The 15,501-nt window shown below is 41.2% G+C and overlaps 1 protein-coding gene across 12 annotated transcripts in view; it reads left to right on the top strand.

Annotated features, from left to right (window-relative positions):
- Positions 1-15,501, top strand: part of WNK2 (WNK lysine deficient protein kinase 2) — a 146,269-nt gene that overhangs the window by 81,929 nt on the left and 48,839 nt on the right. For 10 of the 12 annotated variants that reach the window (XM_066614122.1, XM_066614120.1, XM_066614119.1 and 7 more), the window contains 9 exons: positions 1,774-2,316; positions 5,309-5,320; positions 6,638-6,937; positions 10,457-10,506; positions 11,433-11,598; positions 11,696-11,812; positions 12,994-13,161; positions 13,385-13,430; positions 14,907-15,017. In XM_066614122.1, the coding sequence (XP_066470219.1) occupies positions 1,774-2,316; positions 5,309-5,320; positions 6,638-6,937; positions 10,457-10,506; positions 11,433-11,598; positions 11,696-11,812; positions 12,994-13,161; positions 13,385-13,430; positions 14,907-15,017 (1,513 nt within the window). The remainder of the gene's footprint in view (positions 1-1,773; positions 2,317-5,308; positions 5,321-6,637; positions 6,938-10,456; positions 10,507-11,432; positions 11,599-11,695; positions 11,813-12,993; positions 13,162-13,384; positions 13,431-14,906; positions 15,018-15,501) is intronic. The other 2 variants (XM_066614116.1, XM_066614125.1) reach the window with 2 other exon arrangements.

Here is a 15,501-nt window from a genome sequence, read left to right as displayed (position 1 = left end):
CACAAATTGATGACCACAAACTAGCAGTAGCTGGGGCTTTTGCAGCCAGCTAGCTTAGCTGCCTTCCTTTCAGCCTTGCCAGCCCTGCAAGGCATTAAATACAGACCTGCCATTTTCTGCAATTTTTCAATTCTTTTTCTAAAGGTCCTGGCAAGTACCCCTGGGGGTACACATACCCCAGATTGGGAACCACTGTTCTAGAGCATAACTGCAGTGATTGGTTAATGAGAAGGGAAACAGGAGAGAGAAAGATTGTGGGAGGCAGGTGTAGTGGGCAGTAACACCTCTGACAGGTGCAAAATGAAGCAAGAGCTCTGATAAGCAGAATGCTTACTGTAGTAGGGCCTGAAGCACTCATTGTGAAAGTGAATAAAGTGTGTGAGATGATTAGAAGAGTGGCAGTCTATATCTTTGAGTTATTAAATGCTAATGTAGCATTTAATACAGTTTCAAGATTTAAAATAACTGGGGGATCTTGTCTATTCAGTAATGCAAGATATTTTAAAATATGTACAGTTTTAAAACTTATTGTATCCCAGGGCTACAATTATCTTTATAGCAGAAACTACTGCATAAAAATAATTAAAAGTTTTGAAAATGTTCAGTGCTGAATATTAGTATGCATGTCAGTTTGCATGCCTGTAATGGGTAGAACTAATATCTTCAGTAGAAGCTATCATGTGCAACAGTTAAATATATGCTGGATTTTCAAACGTTTTTTACTGCTGGGAACTTTTGCACATACATTCGTTCTTATAGTGTGTGGTTTAATTGTATGTGCCTCCAATGCATATCATTCAAGACTCAACATGTTCTACCTATACAGTCATTAAGGCTTGTTATATCTGTTAAAAGTGTTTCTCAAACTTTATGCAATTGTGTTCCAGCTTCTAAACTTATCTAACATGCTGGTCCCATCTCAGAGCTTCACTGAGTAGCTGGCCAAGTTCTTACATTCCCTGCATTGTTTCTGTTCTGTTCAGGCTTCAGGACTCTTCACATTCCCTGTCCCTTGCATATATTCTCCTCCCCTCACTGCATCATCTCCAACCTGTGTTGGAGCAGTTGGGAATTTGACTTTGATCTAACATGCTGGCAGCAGTTGGGAATTCGAAACTTTGCTCTTCCCTTTCAACAATTCTAACGGGTCCCAATTGACACCCTGGAAAGTGCTGAATTATACCTTCATAGATCTGTTACTGGTACAAAATGAAAAAATCACCCCTATTTCCAGTTTGAGAAACACTGTATCAGTTCATGGAAAACACTAACCTGCATGTATGCAAAACAAAAGCAACTTGCCCTGAACTGGATATAGCATGCAACAACGGCAGCATCAATAAGGCACAGTGGCATGTGCAACTTCTTCTACCTCAGTGGAGAGGGTAGTGCTGAATGGGCATCCCTTTGCAAACACAGAACTCCCCTGACATAAATGGGAAAGCTTTAGGAGTTCTATGAGCGCAATGAAGAATCTACCAAACTCTGAATTGCTGCTTTAGCTGTAATCTGCATGCGGCAGATGTGTAAAGTATCTACCTAAAACGTCAGCTGCATGATTAGCAGATTTCTTCTGGAATTGATTGTGTACAGCTCAGATGAAGAACTTGCAGTTGTCTTGAAGTCATCTCCTATATGTATTCTGAAATAATTTTGCTTGCTCTTTATATAGATATGAAAATGGTTGGAAGTCACTATACAAAACATACGAAATTAACTTGGCAACATACACAAACACTCTTGCAATTCATGTAATATTATATTTTTTTTCAGATTCCTGTCATTCCTGCAGTTACTCCTCTGACAGGACTTGATAGCCATCCTCCAACCCTGCCCGATATACCTGCTGCAAATGTGCCCCCTATACCTGCTCCTCCTCAGTATTTTCCTCCAGCTGTGATTGTACCAAGCCTCCCTGTGAACCCTGCTCTGCCACTGACGTCAAATTCCCCAGCCCCACCTATGCAGGTGGTCAACCTTCCTCATACTGCTGTAGCTTCCTTGGTCTTGCCCTGCCAAACAATTGTGCCAAATATGCCAGCTGCTCCAATACCATTACTTACGGTGGCTCCACCAGGAGTTTCAGCGTTGTCAACCCATCATGCAGTAGCCCAGATCTCCCAACACCCAATGTACCAGGCTACCCTCCAGCAAATAATTCAGAATGAAGTTCTCCCCTCTTCCCATCACACTCAGAGCATGCAAGCAGGTTCACAACAGCAGCAGCAGCAGCTGCCTCCACTTTCTCAGTCACTTCAGCCAAGCATAATTCATCCTTCAGAACAGACTATGTCTGCATCTGGGGCTGGTAATCAGGTAATCTGTTTGACATTGGACTTTCTTGTTAGTGGGGCATAGGTTTATTACTCAAAATAGAGGTTCTCTAATTTGTTTGATAGTTAGCAAAAACTTGGGATTTTGTACGTTTGTGTTTTAATAAAAAACAATGTCCCATGGAAGTATGCCCTGAGAAATAAAACCTAAAAAAATGAATTTGTTTTCAAAATTCTTAGGTCAGTGAAAATTAGAATATTTCAGGTATCTGGCAGTATGGACAGGAAATGATAGTTTGGGATAAAGTGGTTCTCCTCCTAACTAGTCTCTCATGGAATGAAACAGGTTTTTCACAATGGTGAAGAATGATTTCTGTTCAGAATGATATTATATATAGAGGGTTGTATCCTAAGTTTAATTTGTAATAACTGATAAATTAAAGAGGAAAGGTCTACAACAGCAGAAGAGTCTTTCATAGTTGTAAAATGGCTGACAATTGGTCATTTTTTGAGTGCTGCTGCAAGTGGTGGCAGTACTTTAGTTTTGCTGCCAAAACCTGCTGCACTCACCAGACCTGGTAAGTCAGTTGTGGGGGTGTGAGGTGGGAGAACTGGAGCTGTAACTGGGAGGGGAGGGAGAGGAAGTAGGGGCAGGGAAGATGGGAGGGGGTGGATTCAGCAACAGTGGTAGACTTATCCCCTCCATTCAAACGTCCCTGCCCCTTTTCTCCCATCAGACATATGCCACCAAAAGAGGTGGCTTATGTGAAAGGAGACCAATAGGCAACCCCAAAGCAAATGGGTGATAAGTTTATATATTTTTACTTACCCCCCCCCCCGTTTGCCTTTGGGCTCCTCCCACTGCTGGATGCAGCACAAGCCTATCAGTGCTTCTGGGGGATATGATTGTGTCCTAAGTGCCATTAATTTCAATAGGACTTAATCATGATTAATTTATTTATATATTTAGGAAGTAAAAAACTAAACATGGGAGATAACCCAAAGTATAATATTAAGATAATTTGTCAGTCATAATTTAAAAGTTATAATCATGCCTATTCTACACACCAGACTTTTAGTAGATTGTTATTACATTGAAAGCAGACTGTTCTTCAAAAATGAAGAGAAATATTAAGGAATAATTTTAGAAATGCTATTTATAATATTATAAATTACATCAGTAAGTATCTTCTGTGTTGTCATGGCTGCAGATTTTTACAGTGGCTGAAACACAACCTAAGGGCCCAATCCTATCCAACTTTCCAGCACCGGTGCAGCCTCAGTGCAGCCCCAAGGTAAGGGAACCAATGTTCCCATACCTTGAGGAGGCCTCTGTGACTGCTCCCCACCACAGGAAGCAGTGCATGCCCCATTGGCACAGCAGCATCGGCACTGGAAAATTAGATAGGATTGGGCCCTAAGTCATTAAATTACTAGTAGAGCTTCCAAATACAGAAGGATAGAAGTTCTTAATAAAGCAACTTCCTAACACAATATAAAATTAAACTTGAGCAGAAGGGAGTTAATTGCAAGTATGAAGACTATTCAAGAAAAGTTTGCTAAAAATGGGAGATTTTATAAAAAGTCATTGCATTATATCATATCCACCTTCTTAAAAGTCATAGCATTCCATATCAACCTGTTGTTCTGTATCTCAAACTTTACTATATCTAACCTTCTCTCTTCAGCCATATATATTTGGTACAAATATATTGTTTGTGAAGAACTTTTGTGTTCCTCTGAGTCCCAGCCTTCCCTCCATTGAACCAATGGTGTCATTCTCATTGGTTTTCAAAGTAGTTGACCCAGTAGTTGGCCTCAGCATGTCAAATATCATTTACTGATATACCTCTATCAGTTTTAACTGAGATGCATGTTTGTTCCAGAAAAGAGACTTGTGGTACACTATGAGGGACCTTGGCCAGAAGATGGTCAAAAACATATTTGTCTTTTATACCTTGTTCTGGATAGATGAAAAAAATAAGACTATGAATTTTTACTATGAAAAAAGTCCTCTGTTTTACTTATGCTGATGACTAACAGTCCAATCCTATGCATATCTATTCAGAAGTTAGTCCCATTGTGTTCAATAGGGCTTACTCCTAAGTAAATGTGTGTAGGATTGCAGCCAAAGTTACTTAAGACTCAAACCTATCCCCATGGTATCCTAGCTTACCACAAGGTCTCCCAGTGTGGCAGCCTCTCTGCCAGTCTGTGTAGCATTCCCGTTAATGCAAAGGTCAGAAGGCTGCATGCTTCTGGCTGCACAGTACTGATTGGTTGCTGGGGGTGTTCTGCTGGCGGAGGAGCGAGGATCAGAATGGGTGGATCTCCATGGCATTGGCATCTGCCATGTTTTGAATCCCATCTCAGGCCGGACACGCCCCCAGCAGGCTCCAACAAAACAGCTGGCTAGATCTGAGGATTCCCATTGGGGATCATGCAGTGGCCAGGAAGGTAAGTAAAATTTTTATTTTCCTACCTCTCCCAGCTGGCCTGGTCCCCAATTGGCACACAGGATGTAGCACCAGCTGCAGTAGTGGCCCTGCATGATGTTTGCTTAACAGGGGATAATTGGGCTGTTATGGTCTCCAAATTAAAATATAATTTTGGAAATTATTTTACATAAATTTAGCTGTTATTTTTTAAAATGGATTAAAAATATAGGTTTTCTTAATCTTTCCAAGAGGAAAGAGCTACTTTATTCGACTGACCCGCTAACATATTCTTTGCAAGAATAATGTACCACTCTATCCTAGTAGCAATATTTAATCTTGAAAATGTTACTTAAAATTGCTTTATATTTTGATTTTAAAACTTGTGAATATTTTCTGAGAATATGAATATTGCTCAGAATGGAGCCTATTTTTTCATTTGTTTAGATATTACGAGTGCCCCCCCATTCACATAAAGCACGCATAAGAACAATTATGTGGCACATTAATAGTACTAAAACTTGCTCTCTTTCTCTTCTATGCTCTCCTTTCCTGCTGCTCCCTCCTCTCTCTGTCTTCTGTATCCCATCTCTGCTTCAGGTTCCCCCCCAGGTAAAGCTTGATCCATAACTTGAAATTTGTACACATAACTTATTGTACCAAGACCAAAAATCAGCATGATGATGTATCCATCCGAAAATATGTTTTCATGAAGAACATCCTTTTCATAAATATGTAAAATATACAATTGTTTAATGTACAGATCAACAGCTCAGATGTGATTGCAGCCCAGTTCTGGAAACACTACATTCCCTTTAGCATAAACACTTTGAATTGTTCACCACTGTAACTAAGCAGGACCCAGTAAATTCCTTCACACATATTTTTCATACCAAACTGACTGAAATTTAATGGAACCCCAACCAGCTATTGTGTGAATGACAATTACTGACACATAGGTTGGCAGAACGCATGCTTTAAGAACCCTCTTGATTTGGTGCCACACAACAGAATGTCATGGCTGCTGCATGTGGAATATGTGATGTTGAGTAGTATTGGATTCCTCTCTCCTGCTGTAGGGCCCAGTTCTATCCAACTTTCCAGTGCTGATGCAGCCATGCCAATGAGGTATGCACTGCATCCTGTGTTGTGGTGTGGTCACAGAGGCCTTCTCAAAATAACATTAGTTCCCTTACCTTGAGGCTACATCGCATATGCATCAGTGGTGGAAGTTGGATAGAATTGGGTTGTTACAGTGCAGTCCTATACGTGTCTGCTCAGAAGTAAGTTCCACTATGTTAAGTGGAACTTAACATAAAAACTGGAAACTTTACTCCTAGAAAGGTTTTGCTTTACTTTCTGGGAACTTTACTCCCAGAAGAACATATATAGGATTGCGGCCACAGATTACCACACTACTGTGGGGTGCCCTGTCTTATCTTGGACTATCTTAGTCATCTGCATCATCCTGACAAGTGGTAAGGACGATTTTACCACATCTGCACTTTAGATGTGTGCTAAAAGAAATCATGTATATGGGGTCATAGAAGCTACTCCACACAGTACACCATTCATGTGAAGAAACTTGCCATGCTGATCTAGAAATTTGTACTGTGATACAGATAATTCTCCTGGCTATTCACTGTGATGTGGTGAAAATTTTCATATGCTTAACTGGCTGTGCTGAGCAACTTTACATATTGTGTAAGCCTTGACACCACTGTTGGATGTTTGTGTGAACTGGACCTACCTTCTTTCTTTCCTAAGAAGAAACAGCACTTAAACACAAATTCATTATTAGAGTAGTACAGCAAGGATTTTCATTAACTAGGATTCTTTTATATATGTAATGCGACCTTACCCGTGTGAGTAATCATTATCCTAAATGGAACTGATTTTTAATAACAGTTGTCTGCTGTTTTGCAACAGATTATTGGACATCTTCCCTATGGGGTGGACATTGGAACTCAGATGCCCGCATTACCAATGCAGCCTTCTGCCATCCTGTCACCACCTTTGCAGTTACAGGCTGTAACATTACCTCCTTGCATTGGTCCGGAAGGTCTTTCACAAAACATTCTTGCTAATGCAGCAATGCCTGTAGATCAAGGTTTGCCTCTCCAGTCTACTGGCTATCCGCAATCCCAGCCAGATAATCTCCAACCTCTGGGCCAGCAGGTTCCAGCTCCATGCCCAGTTGTTCCACCAGCTGCAGAATCTACTCATGAGGTAATGTAACGTGTTTCTTAATAACTTATCCTGGGTGCTGTAAAACTATGAGCAAATCTATTGATATGTTTGAAAAAGTCTATTGACTTTTTAAAAAAATCTTCTGTAAACCATCTCTACTCATCATCTGTGAATTTTTTATGATCCTAGTCTGTTGTATATCATTAACATTTAATGTGAACCTTTCAGAATCATTCAGAATCTCAGTTCTTCACATTTATATTCTCACAACCTTCTGAGTGCCTGCCCTTTAACTAATCTGTAGATTGTTGAGTCCAGTGGCGTAGCTAAGTCATTTGACACCCAGGGCCCATAAATTTTTGTCACCCCATATGACACAATTAATTTTTTAAGTCATGTCATGGCTGGAAGTGACATCATCAAGGAAATTAAAATAAATACAGGTGGAAAATATTATCCACATTCGTGACCCGTTGTGATTAACAAAAAAAACTCGTTGTGCTAAATTCCATAGAGTTAAGCAAATACGCTGCAGACTGACACTTCCAGATGGAAGGAAACTAAGGCAGCTGTTCTCAATCCCGTCTCCTCCCCCTTTCACAGGTGGGATGCTGAACTTTTAAGAGTCCAGTCCTATGCGTTTCTACTCAGAAGTAAGTCCCATTGTAGTCAATGGGGCTTACTCCCAGGAAAATGTGGAGAGGATTGTAGCCTAAATCTCATGCTTTGCTTGCTGGGAAGGCTTGCTTGCTGGGCTGGTTTGTTTTTGTAGGCTGGAGCAGGAGAGCCTGCAGCTTCTGGGGGGGGGGGGAATTTGGCAAACACTCCCTGGGTTTTTTAAAGCAATCCCCTCCTGCCTCACCCTCCACACTCAGTCCTCACCGTTGCCAGCTGTCCTGCTTCTTCCACAGGTGGGATGCTGAGCTTTTAAAAGTCCAGTCCTATGCTTGGCTACTCAGAAGTAAGCCCCATTGTAGTCAATGGTGCTTACTCTCATGAAAGTGTGGAGAGGATTGTAGCCTAAATTTCATGCTTTATTTGCTGGGAAGACTTGCTTGCTGGGCTGTTTTGTTTCAGTAGGCTGGAGCAGGAGAGCCTGCACCATCTCATTGGGGGTGGGGGGAAATTCAGCAAACACTCCCTGGGTTTTTTAAAGCAATCCCCTCTGTTGCTACGGAACCTGCCCCTGTATATGTGTGTGTGTGTGTGTGTGAGAGAGAGAGAGAGAGAGAGAGAGAGAGAGAGAGAATGCCAGCGCACGCTCCACCTTGCTGCATGTGCTCTGGCTACAGAGGTTTTCCACCCCCCCCTTTCCCTTCTTCAGCCACTTTGCTGGCTCAGGGGCTCCAGGAGTGTTACTGTTCCTTACTGGAACCTGTTCCAAGGGTTCCAAGGGGAACCTCTTCCATGGCTCCAGGGCTATTTCCCTGCTTGGTCGAGGTAGAGCCTTTTTGTAGTGTTTTGGGCTGCCTGGAAACAGAACAGAGACCAGCACAGGGCAAAAGAGGCAAAGGTGTGTGTGACTTTCAGTTCCCCCACCCCATTTGAGTTGAGACAAATCCGAAGATAAAAAATCTGTGGATAAATAGGTTGCACCTGTAATTATAAATAATTAAATTAAAGAAAAACAACTAATTAAGTAAGGGGAAGCCAGCCCTAATCTACCAAGTTAATTTTCTCTGTAGCCTGCCTGCAATAACACCCTCCCCACAAAAAAATCAGTGAGATTTTCAGCCCTACCCAGTGACCAGTTCAATTTAAGTTCTTATATTTCAGACATATCAATATCAGAACCTACCTAGCTTTACAAGTCTGAAATAGAAAACATTCACCTTACCAGTTTGCAGCCCAATCCTATCCACACTTTCTTGGAAGTAAGCCCCATTGACTCTAATGGGTCTTGCTTTGAGTAGACATGCATAGAATTGGGCTGTTAAGCGTCTTTCTTATTCTTTTTATGGAGGGCTGCCTTCTGGAGCATTTGCTGAGCTCCAGTTCCATCAGATTGGGACCATTCTGGGAGACTTGCATTCCTTTTTGCCTGACCTGACCACGAGCCCAGGCACTTTTGCTTACTCATGAGTAAATGCTTAGTTTCGCTTTCCATAGGGCTCAATACATTCCTCAGCTTGGAGGGAGGAGGGACTTCCTTCCTAGGTGTTTCTCGGGGGCTGTGTTCATTGGGACCATTGTGGTGCTGTTGGATTCCTCTCAGCCTAACCTTTCCGATGGACTAAGACAAGTTCACCTACTCATGAGTAAGCACGTGATATGACTCAGTTTCATGTTCCATAGGGCTCCATGCATTTTTTGTTTTCTGGTTTTTTTGGCCATAACTTTTGATAGAATGGAGATATTTCACTGTTTTTTTTCATTGCATTTTGCTGTAAATTCTGCACCCAACAGTAAATAACATGATGGTGTTATTCCTAACGACCGCAATGTTAGCAATTTTGGTCACTTGTGGTGCCACCCCCCTCCCAAGGCTGGTATGTAGGGAGAACCTCGTGAGCTATACCACTGATTGAGTAATCCCCCAAAGCAATATAATATGAATACCAGACACTTAAATTTTAAAGACTAAGGACAGAACTGCCATTAATGCTGACAGACTTAATTTTTCTTTCAAAAATATCTGCATAGGCTCCCAATCTTCAATATGTTGACATTTGTGAATAAAGTACACTCATGATCAAATATAACTTCCTGGGAGGAAAAAGGTCAGGGTTGTGTCCTAAGGAACTCAGGGGAAAGTTAGGCACATGAGGTTATTTTGAAATTGTTCTACATGCAGTCTCACAAGCACATGCAGAAGATGTTGTACAGGAATGAACTTGCATGTTTATGCAAGTGACATGTTGGGGAACATGTTGTGCAGTATGTTGTGGACCTGTTGCACACATGCAAAGCCTAGTCAAGATTCTGCTCACATTTCTGTGTGCAACAACCTATCATTTCCATGAGTGTAAACCCTCCTTATTGCAAGTGGAAGGATAATTTCGGAAGTGAACTGCAGAGGGAGCAGACAAAGAGGATAGAATTGGGTCTTATTCCACTTCCTGTTAGACTCCACTTCCTGTTAGCGTTCTTACTGTCTCCTCTAGTGTTCCCTTAGCAGCTATGAATCTAGGCTCTCGCTGTCTGCTTCCTTTTCCAAAGTGTTCCTAAGCTAAGGGGGGGGGGGGGGAAGATTCCTTTTGCAAAGCATTTGCAAACAAAAAAAAATGAGTAATGGGTATAATGGGGGGGATTTGAGAACCGTGAAACCACAGATATGGAACCCCCAGATTTTGTGGCAAACCTCTACTATCCAAATTAAAAATACAAGATACATTTTGGCAGTGCAACCAAAATTGAGCACTTTTATTTTGCATTTGTATGCACAAGAGATTTAAGCGTATGCTTATCCTTCACACTTTGAAATCAATGATGACTATGAGCACAACTGTGGCTAGATTGTGTCCATGATATGTGCAAAAATGATCTATTTATTTTGTGTTCAAATACTAGTTTGCAGTGTATCTCTGTTTCAATAATTGTTTCCTCTTTATATTTTAGGAGCATGTAATACTGGAAAAGCAGCCAAGTTTATCACAGAGCTGTGAAAGGTATTCTATTGGTTTATCTAGTACAGTGCCATTACAACGCACCATTTCCCAATTTACACAAAATTTCACAAAGTGAAATTTTATGCACATTCAGTCATCCAATGAATCATTCATTTTCAGTAGGTTCTGCTCAAATAAAAGGAAATTCTACATTTAGGCAAATTGATAGAGATGAACAAAGATGAAGAATTGTAACAATAGATGAAATAACTGGTCACCTGGCTGGGCTGGACTAACAATTCAATCCTCTTCTTTCCCCCTTCTGCTGGTGTAACTGCATGGAAAAGGGGTGCTCCAAATCCAGTGGGGTGGTGGTGGTTTGGGAGATTCTAGAAGGGAAAGGGAATTTAAATTCCCTTATGCCTCTTTAAGCGTCCTACTCCACAATGGGTTTCCTTGGACCTTCCTTGGTGCCAGATCTTTAGCTGGTACAAATCTGAGGAAAGAAAGGGGGCAAGGTTGCTGCTGGAGGGAAAAGGATCCAGGGCTCACCATCACTTCCAAATCCATCCCCTCCCACAATCTCCCTGTTCCCCATCCCTCCCACTCAGTTTCTCCCTCTCCTCACCCCATTCCACCCTCCCTCCTATCTCTCCTACTGTCTTAGCTGCTCCTGCAGGCAACACGTGCAGCAACATCTTGCAACATGTGTGGGAAGGCTCTGCCCTTTCCTTTGGTGCTCCAGCAGGATGTTACTCTGCATGTTGCCAGAGCACACTTTGCTGCTGCTTTTCAGCAGCCAGCACTGGTGGAATGGGCGTTCTGCCAGTGGGGCAGCCCCAATAGGATTGGGCTGTAAGTGATCGCATCTATGAAAGCAATTAATGAGTCTGGTTATGCTGATTCTGAGAAAATCCTTTAAAACAGGTCTGCTTTTATCATACTGTTCTCTTGACTCCTATGTCCTCTCTGTTCCTTATCGTAAGCTATATGAGTCCTGATGTTGCTTCTGGCAAAGAGATGAGCGACAGTTTTGAAGGAACAAGTGGAAGTGGAAAACAAGAAGGAAAACCTTCAAAGAAGCATAAGAAATCAACACGTGCCCGTTCACGTCAAGAAAAGTCCAACAGACCGAAACTGACCATTTTAAATGTAAGCGACTAACCCATGTTCAAATGTAGGCAATTTTTGTTCTTGAGTGACTGATTTCTCTGACAATGTTGGAAATAATTATTGGTTCTTTTTCTAGGTCTACAACACAGGGGATAAGATGGTAGAATGTCAACTAGAAACACACAATCACAAAATGGTCACATTTAAGTTTGATTTAGATGGTGATGCTCCAGAAGAAATAGCTACTTACATGGTAAGAGCTTATTTGACTTGGATCTTTTTATACCATCACCGAGACTTTGCATAAACTGAATTTGTACCACAGCCAATCTTTATATACTCAGGGGGGAAAGAAATGTAATGGGTTGTAACCTAATTCCGTGAAAAGAAACCACTTTTTGCCAATGTCTTGCCTTAATCCTGAATGTGCCCCATTCAGTCATGTTCCATACTCTTCAGTGTGGATTTTTGGGGGTTGCATGAGGACTGCTGTGCTGTGAGGTGGCCACCCACTCACTCTCCTTAGGATACTAGTTCTAAGAATATGGCAGGAAGCTATTGAGCATGCAGGCTAGTTTCTGATTAGCGTATCATTTCTCAGTGTGCCAGATCTATACTTAGGGTAGTAGGACTAGAGGGGATATCTTGCCTCTCTGTGAATGAACCACTCTTCTTTACTGTTTGGGAAGAAGGCCCTATGGAATGGGATGTACTACTTTGGCCTATAGTTGTATATAGAACAATACAATCTATAGCTGCATTCCAAAATTGCATTCCAAGCTGCATTCCAAGAAGTGACATACTGTTGTTGGCTTGACCCAGAAAGATTTGTTACTCTATCTCTGTTGGTTCCAGTAATAGGCTCAAACACTACCAGATTGCTGCAAGATCCTAATGACCCATCAGCCAGTCTTTGAAGCTTGTACTTAACCTGAAAAGCCTTCTGTATAGTAGAGCATTAATTTACTGCTTAATCAAGATAGGAGAATTACATAATAATAATGCATAATTTCAGAAGACTTGTTAAACAATATTTACTATAGAAATATGAATTTATTTCAAATCTGAACCATAATCTCCAGTGTGGACAAACTCTGTTTCATAACAAAAACAACAAAGAATATTGTAATGCCTTAAAGACTGACCCATTTAGTCCATCAGATACATGCACTGAAGTGGACTGTAACCCACAAAAGATCATGTGGAAATAAACTGGTTAGTCGAAGAGCTACAAGACTCCTTGCTGTTTTGCTGCAACAGGCATGATGTCACCATGGAAAGCACTGTATTTTATAGATTGATAACTTCTTCACAGTGTATGTTCTTTAAAAAGAGGTAAATAAGCATTACAGTTACCCTGGAGTTGTGAATTAACTGGAGATCAAAGATGAGAGAGAATGCAGTCTGTGAAAATATGTTTGTGCATTCTTATAGGTAGAAAATGAATTTATACTGCCAACTGAGAAAGAGATATTTATTGAACAACTGAAGGAAATTATTGACAAAGCAGAAGATATGTTTAGTGAAGATACAGAAGGGGAACGGAGTTCTGATCAGGGTGCAAGTCCTCAGCAAGATACTTATAGACTGGATATCAATGAGGTATTGATCCTGAGTGTGTCTTAACAATGTTAACAATTGTGGGTAATATGTTTCTGAATAACAAGTCCCTATCTTTAATAGCTTACTTTAATTTAGTAACTTGTCCAGTATCCTAACTTTTGCTACTTCTGTTAAGCAGAGATTTAAAACACAAATATTTTGAACACAATTGTCTCTGTGTTAATGCTTATATATCCTAACAGCTTCTTTTCATTTCAAACAGGAGAATCGGCAATCCCAGGCAAGAATGCCAGTGTATCAACAAAATGGTAAAAGTGTTTTCCATGAATATAAGTACAGGTGGAGCCTATTTATCTGCGTTAGTTCCATTCCGTGTCCTGGCATGATTAACAAAAAACGTGTTGTGCTAAATTCCATAAAGTTAAGCCAATACGCTGCAACCTGACAATTGGGGCTGGAAGGAAACGAAGGCAGCTGTTCTCAATCCCCTCCCCTCTGCTCCTTCGCTCCCCCTCCTTCCCCTTTCACAAGTGGGATGCTGAGCTTTTAAGAGTCCAGTCCTATGCGTTTCTACTCAGAAGTAAGTCCCATTGTAGTCAATGGGGCTTACTCCCAGGAAAGTGTGGAGAGGATTGTAGCCTAAATCTCATGCTTTGCTTGCTGGGAAGGTTTACTTGCTGGGCTGTTTTGTTTCCGTAGGCTGGAGCATGGAGAGCCTGCACCATGGGGGGGGGGGGAATTCGGCAAACACCGCACCTGCCCCTGTGTGTGTGTGAGTGTGAGAGAGAGAGAGAGCACTCCACCTTGCTGCACGTGTTCTGGTTACACAGGGTTTTCCACCCCCTCTTCAGCCTCTTTGCTGGCTCAGGGGCTCCAAGAGTGTTACTGTTCCTTTGCAAGGAGAAGCTCTTCCAGGGCTCCAGGGCTATTTCCCTGCCTGGTCGAGGCGGAGCCTTTTTGCAGTGTTTTGGGCTGCCTGGAAACTTTCAGTTTCAGAAACTTTGTGTGTGACTTTCAGTTCCCCCACCCCATTCTCATTGAGACAAATCTGCAGATAAAAAATCCATGGATAAATAGGTTGCACCTGTATGTCCTTTCCAACTGTAAAGCAATGCATAATCTGCTTTACGAATTGTCATCATAAGACTCAGTTTAAGATGGCCACCTCATTAGAGGGAATGAACCCCAAAACTCTAATTTTGATTAGAGTCACAATGGCAACCACCATTGCGTTCAAGCGTTCATCTGTTTGCTATTTTAGGCTTCATGTGGCAGTGGTAGTTAGGGACACCTGGAGATGATTGTAGATGCCCCCTTTTTTCCTCCTCTCAACAACACACCCTTAATGTGGACCCCCCCTCTGTCTGGGTAGAGAAGCTGAAAAGTTGATGGCCCTGTTTACTGACCCAGGAAGAGGGGTAACCCAGCATATAATGGAGAATGAATACTCTGGGAGTTCTGAAGAAAAGGAAAAAAAATCACAATAAGAATTTCACTTTTACAACACAGTGATTGTGTGCTTTCTTATTGAGTGTTTGCTTCACTGAACACAGTGAAATTTACTTCAAAATAAACATGTGTTGTATGTATAATACAACACATGTATAATAGACTGCATGTATAATAGTAGGCATTTTTATAATTTCAATTATTTCTATTTAAAAGACAAAGGCATGATCTCTAAATGCAGTAGTTCTTCATTAAATGCTAATCTGAATACATTGATATAAAATTGATACATTGATATAAAAGCTTTGAAAATTCTAATCTTTTTTTGTGGTTAGTTCTGCATACAGGAAAACGTTGGTTTATTATTTGTCCTGTTGTGGAGAATCCAGCTGCTGAAGTACCAGCTTCACCCATTCCTCAAAGTGCAAAAAAGACTGAAGCTCCAGGTACATGAGCTTTATGAAGAATATACACTAGATGTATTTTATACTGCTTTTCCCTTGCTTTGTAGAAAGATAATAGTGTAGTACACAAAACAGCAATTGGCAGTGAGTTTTTAATTTACTCTTTTTAAGAAAGGAAAAACATGAGTAGAAGAAAAACTATAGTAGAAATCCATTTCAAAGTAAGAATATGACCAATTAATATAAATTCAAGGTAACTGGGTTGGAGCCAGGTTCCTCTTCCTCCTACCACCAGCGGAAGGGAATCTTTGGATTCAACTCACTAACTCCAGATTGTTCTAGATATTTTTTTCTCTTTTTGGCACCTGTACCTGATAAGCCACAATGAGTAATGCAGAAACTGGAACATGGGGAAGCCATTCAAAAATGTCTGTGTTCCATGGCTTAAAATGGCAATTAGCTCTCCAGGAACAGGCACTTATATCAATCATTCATTACCCTGGAGGATTGGAATAAGCAGGGGCAA

This window comes from Tiliqua scincoides, chromosome 2, assembly GCF_035046505.1.
Source record: "Tiliqua scincoides isolate rTilSci1 chromosome 2, rTilSci1.hap2, whole genome shotgun sequence".
Lineage (NCBI taxonomy): Eukaryota > Metazoa > Chordata > Lepidosauria > Squamata > Scincidae > Tiliqua > Tiliqua scincoides.
Note: the sequence above shows the minus strand (reverse complement) of the source record. Positions and strands in the feature narration are given on the sequence as shown.